The following is a 12746-nucleotide window of genomic DNA, read 5'->3' on the forward strand; positions in this document are numbered from 1 at the left end:
CACACAGACACATACAAGCAGGACCAATATCATTGTGACCTTTAATCTCCAATTTGTCTATGTTTGCATGGGTTTAGAGCAACTACAGAGTACTTGTTTGTTTGTTTGTGTGTGTGTGTGTGTGTGTGTGTGTGTGTGTGTGTGTGTGTGTGTGTGTGTGTGTGTGTGTGTGTGTGTGTGTGTGTGTGTGTGTGTGTGTGTGTGTGTGTCTCTCAGAGTGTAGCTGAGTCAGAGTGTGTTTTTAAGTGACGAGGTGGTCCAGTCCTGTGTGGCCCTTATCCTTTCCCCAGTAGGCTGTTGTAAGCAGCTTAAGTGTCCATCCCCTTTTTGTTGGAGCTCTGCATCCAGGACTTTAGGCCCCCCCCCCCCCAAGAGAGAAAATAGCACCCCACCCCCCCTCCAATTTATTCTCATTCAAGACTGCTTATCCCTCTTCTCTGTGACTCTTCATGTTGAATTTAACACATATGTAAATGTTAAAACATATAATTAGCCTCTGTTAGCCTTGGGCTAACTAGCTACATGGCTAACTTTGTTTTTACTATGTTTTGTTTTTAATTTGGCAAATGTGTTTATGATTTAATGATACACTGATATATATATATATAATGATTTAATATAGATGGAATAAAAAGTGCAGTACTAGCTTATTGGAAACTTCCTCCATAGATACTTGACTTGCAGCAGAGACACCATCACTATGTTGGATCTTATTATTTGCCAGCTGTGTTGAAGTGTTTTGTTGAATTTCATACTGATCTGCACCTTTTAGAGGCGTCTCTCCACGGCAGCGGCAGCTAGCTCATACACAACGATACCGAACGAACATTTATCTGATATGAAACTGGACTAATTAAATCTGATCAATCAAAAGAAAACTGTCCACCCTGCTGATGTTCTTAAACAAAACCAGCTGATGTCCTGATGTCCATCCTCCTCTGGGGGAGGGAGAGGCCATTTTTTAATATTTAGAAATGCAACTGCAGCTTAAATAAAAATTTTTCAGTGATTTAAAATACATGGCAGAAGTATTTTTAGATCTTATTGGCTCCAAAACGGGGCCCTGGGCAATTTATAACATTACATTTATCACAATAAATCGTGGTGTGCTGAAACAAGCTTAGTCCTCCGTGTGCTCCTTTGTGGCGGTCGGCTGGGAGCAACTCCAAAGCTTTTAAAGTGACAGTCCTCATGAGAGGATGCCGCTCTCTTCTCCGGATCCCAAACTGTTGGTTTAATAAGCCTCTTTCATCCTGTCTTAAGCTTCACTCCTCCACCTCTGTAGGAAATCCTTCTTTCTTTCTTTCTCTCGCTCTCACATTTAACTTTTCTAGATTTGACCTTGACTTTGTGTGTCGTTCTTCTTAACATGCGCTTTTCTGATTCAGTGACGCAGCAGCTCGACACAATACGCAACAGAGTCGATTATTGGAAGCAGCCAAACAAGTCTTAATCAAGTTTCCCGCTCTAGTGACTATTTATGGTATTTATAGATTCATCGCATCGAAGCCACGTTTTTTTTTTATTATGAAACTTTTTATTTAATTTTTTACATTATTTTACAGAACAAAACGTCGCCTGACATTTTACCTTTTACCCTAAAAAATAAAATTTAATAGATGAAAATAAAATTAATATTAATTAAAATAATAATAAATGGATTTCTGTGATGTGTTTTAAATAGTTTTTGGACAACAGAGGAGTAAGGTACAGTACAGCAGGGTTCGAACACACGCACACACACACACACACACACACACACAGTACTTGTTATTCGGATAAGTTCATTGTTGATTTTGATTTTCTAATGAGATCTGTTGACAATAAAATAAAGAATCCCCCCATCATTACCCTTTAACTGTAACATCTAAACCTACAGAACATAAAAATAAAGGTAAACATTACAGTTTGTATTGTGTTGTAAACCTGCACTTCTCTTTACTGTAGTGCATTCGCTCTTTCTCCGTTTCTAAATGCAGTAAGTGATATAACTGAGCTGAACTGTAGCCGAGTAAGTTTCTGATTTCAGCTTTAAAGTATGTGTCTTTATCTGCCGGTCATATCCAGTAAGTGTTTCCTTATCGAAGCCCTAACAGAAGAACTGCAGAGCGGTGCCGGACTGGAGTGAAATGTAAGCACATGTTAGCTTCCTTGGAAATTGGCCAAACAGTAATTTTCTTCAGCAGTTTGGTCCAGAATTCAAACGTGTTTACGTGCTGCCGTTAGAGGAAAAGTGGCCTCGCTGTTTGCTTTTTTTTAATGTTGTTGTAAACTCCCGGTTTTCGGGATGGAGAGTCTGTGTGAGGCTGCTGTGGTTTAAGGACCTCGTCCTTGGCCGAGAGGGGGGGGGGGGTTATGGAAGAATGAAATATTCAGTATCCGGCGCGGCTCGCGAGCTGCGGCGCTACAAGAGAATTCACAAAACACTCCAGCTGTAAACCTCACCTCTTCTCGTTCACTTGTTCCTCTTTTTTCTTCCTCTGTCATTCTTTTCCTGTGTGTTCTTTCTTTTTTATTATGCTCTCTTTGTTTTCTCCACCTTTTCTCTACTTCTCTCTGTCCTTCTGTGACCCCCCCCCCTCCCCCCCCTCCTCTCTGAGGTGCTTTGGATGATTTATTGTCCATATTTAGTAAAGCCTGTCAAAGACCTGCACATGGGTTTGATAACCAGCGAGTTTTGCTTTTTTCAGCGATACAGAATTTCGTCAAGCCTTTGCAATGTCAATAATGTCTTTCTGTTTTTCCCCTTTTTGCAGCCGTTCCAGGTGAAAATCTTGCAGACGGACTCACATTTTCACACACACAAGAAAAAAAAAAAAAATCAGACTCCCATCACGGCGATGAAAAAATGTTCCCTGCAAAAGACACATTAATTATAATGACAATTATGTTTTCGGTCGTCTCGTCACATCGCTAACATCTCTCTCCCGTTCCGCTGACACTGAGAGTCCGGCTTTTGTTCTCCACTGCCAGGCGCTAATTTTCTTATCTGTGGCCTGTGAACTACCTCAGGTACTCGTCATCCATCTTGACACTTTAATGGCCTCAAAAGCATACACATCATTCCTCTATGATAACTGGGGAAAAAAACTCCTGTAGCACTAATGTTTTTCTTTAAAATTACATTTGCTGTGTTAAAGTTTACATTATCCTAAGGTGCCGTTAAGTTCCTGGACCTCAAAAATTCATTAGATTTCTGCTTCTTTTTCTACCTAATTGTGTTGTGGTGGAGCTTACTGGTCATCAGAGGCTTTCCCCTTCACCTAAAGGTCACGACTTCCAACCGCAGCCAATTACCGTCCATCAGCAAACGTGTGCCTTTTTTTTAAAAGGTAGTCGACCTCTATCTGGTCACTGTGAATAACTGAGCTGAAATGTCAAAATGAAATGCAAATGGAAAAGCTGAGTAGATTCTTTGACAATAGATGACTGGCAGCGCCCTGATATTTATGTATTTTCACATTGTTTTTTTTCATATATTATTATTCTTCCTTGAAAAGTGCGTCGGTAATGCGAGTCGTGTTTAAACTGAAATGTCAAGGGGGGTTTTTGGTCTCGCCACTGTCAAAGTATGTCAAGTATGTTTCTTATTTTGTTCTCCCGCTAACCGCTCACTGATTAATGTCAATCCAAAGAGGGAAATTAACATCTGAATGAAAGAGGAATACAAAGCAAAACCTTAATAGTTGCATTACTGCACTAAAAATCTCTTATTTAGTATTCAACCTCTGTAGTATTGAACCTGGTGTCTCTCCTCCACAACAAGGATGGATCTGCTGCTTTTGTTGATAGTTTTGGAGCAAATGGATCAACATTAGAGAAGAACATCATGATATTCAAAAAAAGACTTTTCCTTTTAAGACCTTTGCATCCAATTGATCCAATTGATTGTGATGTTCTCAGATGGTTTATAAGAGCCACCGTAAAAATGTGTCCCATTTACTTACTTCTGGATCTTAAGCTGCCGAGCTCGTTGTGTAGTTATCTGTCGACCCTTTATGAATGAATTCTCAAATCTGCTTTCGTCTGTTGCGCTCGAATTTGACAAGATCATTATTGTAGGTGATTTTCACTTTCACATGGATGATCCCTCTAATGTACCGCAACATGTTTCCGGGCCTTCATGCTCGGCCTGACTCTGAATTCCTTCCACACGACTGATTTGATTTCTGACCGTTTCTAAACGTATAATTTTTGACGCGGTTGCAGAGTCAAATTTTACACCTCGGAAACAAATCATACGTTCTTGCATCTTTAATGGAGACTCTGCGGCCGGGGGTTTTCAACTCTCTTCTCTGATTTGTTCAATACAGCTCCTAAGTTTTCCAATATTAATGACTCCACTAACTGTGCACCTCTGGCTCCAATTAAGTCCAGACTGGCCCCAGTTGTCAACCCGTCGCCCTCAGATAAATGATTCCATCCGACGCCATAGAGGAGAATATAGAAAGGCTGAGCGGCGACGGATAAATGATCGTGTTCGCTACCTTCAAACGGAGGAGCTGTTAATCAACTCATCAAAGATGCAAGAGCAGGAAATAATCATCAATAATAAGCATAACCCCTCGTTTTTTTTGTTAGTCATTCTTGATTTTCCGGCCACTTCCTCCGATCAAGTTCCTAAAGTTCTTTGTTGACAAGATCAGTAATCTTAGGTTACATTTCAACCTTCAAAGTTTATCACTTTAATCGCGTTATCAATCGCTCCATGCACAAACTCTTGGATATAGATAGATAGATATTATCCCTACTAAAATTCTTCAACACGTTCCTCAAGTCATACCCCACCCCCCCCTAAAGGTCGATCCTTGGACCTGTTCTGTTTTCATTTTATATGCTAAACTCCTTCAGTGGCATCTCTTAGCATTGCTAAGCTAATGACACGTAGCTTTATTTCTCAGTTAAACCTTAACGACCTCAACCTCTTAACTTCTGTCTCAAAGTTTTTCCTCCATTTCAGTTATGATGCGACCTGATCGTTTTTCTGAGGAGGTCGGACTCTCTGTGTTCTCTCTGACCGATATTTGAACTTTGAACCTAACATCACTGAGCTCGTTCAGTCTTGTTTCTTTTAAGTTGAGAATTATTGCGTAAATCAAACCTATAGTATCAGACAAAAACTTCTCTCCAGCCCATTTTCAGTTGGTCCGAAATGCTACAGCTGGCTGTTCTTGTCTCCATTATAAATCCAGATGTGACCCTGTTTGAGGTTGCAACTCCTCAACTCCATAAACTACCTTCCCATTTCCATCAGATCTGCTGCATCTCTTTTAAAATGCTGCTGAAAACTCATTTTGTACAGGTTTGCCTTTTTATAAATACTCTGCCTTTTGTTTATTTTGGTCGTGCGGTTTAATTGATTTGATGTGTGGGTTAATGGATGGATGGATGGATGGATGGATGGATGGATGTGGGCAGGTGTACTTGTTATAACAGTGTGTTTTAAAAAAGTGTTATATAATAATAAAAATAAATTAGATTTTACAACACTTCAGGAGGTTAGCATGGCACATCTCGGATAACCCAGCACCTGTAAGCTGTTCTCTCATACTATAGTTCAGTGTGTGTGTGTGTGTGTGTGTGTGTGTGTGTGTGTGTGTGTGTGTGTGTGTGTGTGTGTGTGTGTGGGCGGGCCCCTGGGAAAAACAGAGCAGCTACAGCTAGACAGGACTGTCATGGGAAATCACCTCTCAAAGAGCTGGGGGAAGACAATACCTGCAGCAAGGGCCCACCTGACACACACACACACACACACACATACACACACATTACAAAAATGTGTCTTTGTAAAATCTCCGTCCGTGTTGAATGCTAATGCTGCTATTCTTTCTCCTTTATTCCTCTTTCTCTCTCTGTCTTCTTCCCTGTGTCGTTCCAGATGTGACTCAGAGAACCGTTACCTTGGTAACCCTCTCCGAGGAACATGTTATTGTAAGTACCCTTCCTGCCGCCGCTACAGCTGAGTCTCCCTCACCTCTCTGGCACCGCACACACACACACACACACACCTTTATACTATATGGGACTGTTGAACAAACACATGTAAGAAGTTCCTGTAACAGAAATGTAGTTTCCACTCTTACAGAGAACAGAGGCTTGTGGGTAATTTGAGTTATCGTGGATTACATTGGATTCTAATTTTAACAAACAATCATGCAAACAAGCGAAAAAAAAACCTCCTTTTCAAACTTTTCAAAACATGGCTGCAGCATAATCCACTTCTCTGCTGTTGCATTGTACACTACAGTAAGTGTGTTGCAAACATTTACACCAGAGCCAAGGTTATGTTTAAAAACAGCTTACAGTGTGACGCGGGAGCTTCAAGGAGGCTAAGGCACCAAATCAGAGTAATCTTAGTCTATTGTTGGGAAACGGTGACTGTTTGGACCGTGCTCGGAAGCACTCGGCACACAGATGGACACAACTGAGTGATACTGTACAAACAAATACGTGACACACACTAATATTTGTATTTTGTATACAGCTTCTTTATTTTTTTAAATTTGTCACGGCACATTTAAATACATCAAGGGTTCATCCAGCCGAACGTCAGAGGCTGTCGAAAACAACCCGTGTGACCGTTTTGTGAAATGACTATAAACATTTTTCTGATCTGAGTTAAGTTTTGGTTAAATTTAGGTGGATAAACTAATTCTTTAAGAGTAGGGAACGATTGTGTTCACGGTTTAAAGCTCCCCCAGTCTAAAGGTCTCTGTCCATGTGTTGTTTGATTATAGATCAGGTCTAGGTTCTGTATTAATACTGTGGAAATATCAAAGCGTTAAAACATCCAAGGTGCACAAGTGACTGGATGCTAATCTTACTCCCATGAGTTTAAACCACATTTCTTTTTCTTTTATTTAAAGTTGACCCACTGCGACCTCCCTCCTAAGAGGTTTTGGTGCATTAACAACAGTGTCGTGCCACCGCTGCCCTCCTGCTCCTTCTCTGAGCGGCGGCGCGGAGCATGACCACGGGAGGACCGCTCGTTGTTGTTATTGTGTTCAGGACAGGATAATCATTACCATTCAGGTCTAAGATGGTGAGACAGATGTTTCTGACACACATGCACGTGGGTGAAACCCGTGTCAACATGTCAAGAGATGAGATGTTAAAAAAATATATATATAAAATACCAATTTCCCTGCTGGTTACAAAGATTTTCCTCCTTTTTGAAAGAGAAGATGGATAAAGAGAGAGAAAGTGTCCAGGACTGTGATTTCCTGTTTCCAGATGCTGGCAGGGATCACGCCGACTTAGCTCATTTGCAACAAATTGCTGGTTTTCCTTTTAAAGGGCAGATGGAAAGAGGGAGAGCTGTAGTCAAAACAGATGTTTTGTGGCGCACAAGCACATGTTCACTCACTGTGTTCTCACACACACACACACACACACACACACACACACACGTACACAAACACACACGCCCATTCAGACAATGATCCGCCATCGTCGGTTTTAATATCATGACACACTAGAATAAGGTTCAAGTCCTGTCAATGTCAATAGCCCTCCAGCTTGAGTCGGGCTATCATTGTGTCAATGAGGGGGGCTGGAGAGGATGCAGCAATCAGAGGAGTCACGCCACAGATTGCACCGGTCACCTCAAATATGTCTTTGATCACAGGAATAACTCCCGTTCAAGAAGGTGACCGGGGGCTGGTTTCAGCTTTATTCCTGCTGCACAGCGTTTATCTTATCGTTTCTTATTGTAAACCCTCTGAGACACAGACTCAGAAGTTTAACTCAGTGAGAGAGGAGCAGCAGTCAGTAAAACAGTCCGTAAGCACACGTTACTTCCTGTTCACGGACGGTGTAGTTCACCCTGTGTGCTGGCTTCAGGACTGAGGTTTTGAAGGCACTAGATGGCACCAACGCAGTGCCCCTCGCCCAGCGCTGTGAAGCTGGCCTCAGATAACGCACATGCATACAGTCAGATATAGAGACACGCTGTTAATGACTCTTAAAAGTCTGTGGGTTCTCAGCTCCGCCATGTAACTATGGCTACAGCTGAGGCTGTGTGTGTGTGTGTGTGTGTGTGTGTGTGTGTGTGAGTGTGTGTTTTTTTTTCCCAGACATATTTGACTACATTATGTTCCGTCATTAATGTGACGTTATCTTTTCTGCTGTCTGTAAAACGGGGTTAGCTTTGTTTGAACAAGAGCAAGCACACTCAGACGTATAACACATGAATGCACACAACACCCCTCCCTCACACACACACACACACACACACACACACACACACACACACAAGTGACAAGTACTCTGCAGTTGCTCTAAACCCATGCGTGTATAAATGACTGATTTAAAAGCCATCCATTTCCCTGTGCTCTGAGGAAAGCAGCCGCAATCACAGTTGAGGTCAATATTAGCCTTAAATGTCATTGGGGGAGGGGGAGGGGAAGGTTTATCTCCATCACATAAAATGACGTGCGGGATATATGAGAGGCAGCAGTGTCCTTGCTGGAAAATCTGCACCACCTGCGGATTCATTTTGATGTGAAGAGACGGTGGACAGTTATCAGGCAGCTGACAGAGGAGAGATCAACAGGACTGTTGTCAGTATGAGCTCCCGCGGATAGTCCACCATCGTGCAGTTCTTTTACAAAGTGCAAGACAGAAACAGAACCACACGGCCGCCTCATCACCCGTCCTTTCGGAGGACGGAGATGATGTTGATCAGTTACATGCCAATCACTCAGGCTCGTCCGTGGACCGTCGTACTCAGGGAGAAGGTGCGTGTTCAGCCGCCCGGGGTTTAATCGAGAGGACGCTTCCTGTAAAGGAGGAAGACCGTCTGCGTTACGAGCCGCTCTTGTGTCTGCGGTCACCCTGCAGGGTTTTCTGTTTCTTCTCTAATTTTCTGCTCATACAGTGTGAAGTTACGGGATAGTTTTATGGTTGAACTGCAACATGTTTCAAGGGGATTCAAGCGTTGCTTTGCTTTGAAGGGCCACAGACCAGTGAATCCAACAACTGCTTTAGATGCAGGAGGTTTCCAGGGGTTAGCCCACACACACACACACACACACACACACACACACACACACACACACACACACCCGTAGTCCTGTTATGGGTACACTCTCATAGTCTTGCATAGTGTGAAGGATGTAGCTACTTGTCTCTGTGTCCAGGGACGGCAGCTTGTGATGACGACTGCTCTGTGGAAGTCGGGGGGGAGGAGGGGAGGGTTTAGCCTCAGCTTCTAGGAGGTGGCCCCTGAAGTTTGAACATATACTATATTTCACTGCTGCCTCTCCAGACTGCAGCAGGACGGATTTATTCCATCCATGTAGCAGCGTCTGACTGCCTGTCTGCTTCAGAGAGCAGCAACCCTGACACCGAACACTCACAGGGCACCGAGCGTCCAGGAGCAGAGGTTAAGCACTTGCCACAAACTCCTCAAAGGTGAACAGAAAGCCATTATCTAAACCAAACAACTGCTCAAGGTCGAACAGCTGAATATCATAAGTCCACCCCCCCCCCATGGCATCTGCTCGGAATCAAACATGCTTAGTAGTCTACCCCTCTCTCTCTCTCTCTCTCTCTCTCTCTCTGCCTCTTTTTCCTCTTTCCCATTTGTACAAAGGTGCAGAATCATTGAACACAACCCGCAGCAGGTCGCCACGAGCTTCTGATGTTTCAGGATGTGGAGTCACGTTCTTGGTTTCCACTCTGCAGGATGAAAAGAAAAATGTCGGCTTTACGGTTCAAGCTTTAACACCTGACAGCTGAACAGAAATAGAGAGCGAAGTCGCGTCACATGCAGGAACTTGTTCTTCATTATAGTGCCAAGCGTGCGAAAGCAGCAGTCAGAAACCCGCTCTGATGAAATGTTTTCATCAGACTGATGAATGTGAGCGTGCAGCTATCGACAGCGCGGCTCCAGAGAGAAAGAGGAGAGTGATGCTTTGGTTGAGTTAACACTGTCATATTGAACCACCAGTCAATTGATGAAAAAAGCAACTTCGCCGTTTAATGAGTTTGCCCCCAGTCAGGCCTCGCGTTTATGAGCGGGCATCACCGGGACAGCGCTTTAATACACCGCTGTCACATCCCATCACAGTCAGCTACGAGGGACGGCTAATTAGGGATGGCCACCAAGTGTCCCACCACTTCTTCTACCAGACAGACCAGCAGTCAGTCGAATTACCGGCTAACACCAGTCAGGCCACAGTCGGCGCTGACCGCCGCCCTCAGGCCTGCTGGGAAAGCTTAGTCAGGCCGAAGGAAAGTGGCTCCAATATTTACTGACAGCATCACAATCCCAATTAAAGGACAATTAGTGACGGACAGCACGAAATCCAGAAAATAAAAGAAAACACTGACTAATGATGTCGCATCCAAAAGCAGAGGAGCCAGAGAATCGAACAGGGCTGATTTCTTTACGTGCAGTTTCTACTCGGTATGAGTCGATCTCTTGTTGTAGTGAAATGTAAAATGATATGAAAGATGAGTTTGATGTAAGTTCGTGAATGCAGTAGTTAATCCAGACCTTACAGTGGTTTCATGGCAGCGATCAGCAGTCAACATCTTTCCTGGCCTAAGGCCGTTCATTAGACCACGATCTGGCTTCAGTCCAGGAAGCCTCAGTATTTGCTGACAGGCAGTCTGTCTGGACGCCTATCTAACGTGGATTAATTGGCCCTAACAGGCCTAAAAGTCTTTCTTTTTTTTTATTTATTTTGCAATCCAATAGTTTCCCCCTTGACAGACGATGAAATTTTCTGACAGATTTTAAATCAGTTTGAGTAACTTTCAGTAAGAGTTTGATGCGTGGAGCAGAAGAAATGCACAAACTGACTGTGTCCCATTTCCAAGCTTCATATTACATTCACACTGACTTAAAGGTAAAGTCCAATACAACAGTATTGTAATTAAACCTTGTACTTAATTTAAACTTAAACTGAAACTTAACTTAATATAAAAGTTTAAAGGGAAGTTAAAAAGTGTAATTTCTGAGGGATTGTTTCCTCATATCTTTGATCTGTGACTTGTTGTTGATCCAATACATTTCTGAAGATGAATATTAACAGATACGTGTGCGATGTCATGATATAATGTTCAGGTGGTATATAATTGTTTCTTAATAATAATAATAATAATATCTTTATGTTTTCATTCGTCCCACAACGATCTATTTAACCGTTGGATCTGATGGAGATCTGAGTGGGATTATAATATTCTCCCAGCGGCCTTGTACCTGACGCGCTGTACTGCTGTAACCACCTTCCCCCCGCCAGCTTTCAAGATGTATTGATCGGCAGTTTGTGGCATTAGAATTGGTAAAGACGCTGGTGATTGCGGCCGTTATGACCGGCCATCCCTCAGATCATCGTCACTGTTAAGGAATGTTGATTTTCTAATAAATGGAGGTTATTTACCTCCAGGTTACCTTGACCTCCAGTCACGTCTGATAGCGAGTCCTCGTGTTTACTCCCCCGGCTTCTAACCTGTTTTTCCTCGCCGAGGCGGTGCTGCGACGCCGTGCCGCGCTCCTTCAGGCGGGGTGTTGCTAATGGGAAATAATGAGTTGTTAACAAGCATTAAATGAAAGCTCAATGAGAGATTCTGACAAACTGACATTGTAGGCGAGTTCACGCTTGTTTTCGGGTTTTTCTATTCGGAGCAGACTGACGGAATATCAGATTATGTTCCGGATGACGGCTTTTTCTCTTCCGTCTTCTCATTCCCCATCACAGTGTATTGTTTCATATTGGCTGAATCAGCTTACATATTATGGTAATAAGATCACCCATCTGTGAACCTGAGAAATTGGTGTGGACTATTTCTATTTCAGTTCTTCTGGGGATCGTTAATACCTTTAGTGATACCTTGATATGATCCATCCGGCGTGAGAATTCGCGCCCGTACGCGTGTAATTGAGACCGCCTGTGAAACTGCTGTCATATTTCTCAGGTGGGATTTGTAATTAGCTGACGTGAACTTTCAAAACCTTTGCTGATGCTCTTGTTCCCAACAGCCCTGAAATCAGACGTATTGGAAACGCACAGAGGGACGAATTAGTTCTTTGTTTTTTTGTTTGTTTTGTTTGTTTCAGAAATTTTTTTTGTGCTGCGCTCTTTGTTTGTTTGTTTAACTGAGCACACACACACACACACACACACACACACCTGTGAACACACACGAACACACACACACACACACATACACCCACTTGTGAACACACACACACACACACACACACCCACCTGTGAACACACACACACACACACACACACACACACTCTAACATGAGTGCACATTCACAAATGTGCATATACTGGATACTTTGAGAGGTAAATACAAGCATACTATACATCCACACACGCACACTCACACACAGGCACACTCACACACAGACACACACGCACACTCACACACACACACACACACACACCCACACACACACACACGCACACACTCACACACACGAGTCCCCATCCCCTTCACAAAGTATAAAAAAAAAGCCCAAATACTGTGAAGTTGTACTGACGACCCTTATGGGATAAACAACTGAGCAGCGGCGGCGCACGTCTGCCTGGGAGGGAGGAAGAGAGAGATGTTAAGGAAAAATATTGTCTTTGATCTGATGATATCTGCTACTCGGGCTAACTCGCCATGAAGGATGAACAAAACAAGAGTGTTTGTCAAACATAATTTGCTTTCGTCTTGGTAACGCCCTGGGATTGTACAGTTGAAAGGAAGGTGATAACTAAACATCTCTCTCTCTCTCTCTC

The 12746-nt window shown here is 43.1% G+C and overlaps 1 protein-coding gene across 1 annotated transcript in view; it reads left to right on the top strand.

Annotated features, from left to right (window-relative positions):
• Nucleotides 1-12746, top strand: part of atrnl1a (attractin-like 1a) — a 216481-nt gene that overhangs the window by 96290 nt on the left and 107445 nt on the right. Inside the window, exon 22 of the mRNA XM_023394687.2 lies at nucleotides 5879-5931. Coding sequence (XP_023250455.1) covers nucleotides 5879-5931 — 53 coding nt within the window. The remainder of the gene's footprint in view (nucleotides 1-5878; nucleotides 5932-12746) is intronic.

This window comes from Seriola lalandi, unplaced genomic scaffold (genome assembly GCF_002814215.2).
Source record: "Seriola lalandi dorsalis isolate HSWRI2012SDOR001 ecotype SW California unplaced genomic scaffold, Sedor1 jcf7180002054952, whole genome shotgun sequence".
Lineage (NCBI taxonomy): Eukaryota > Metazoa > Chordata > Actinopteri > Carangiformes > Carangidae > Seriola > Seriola lalandi.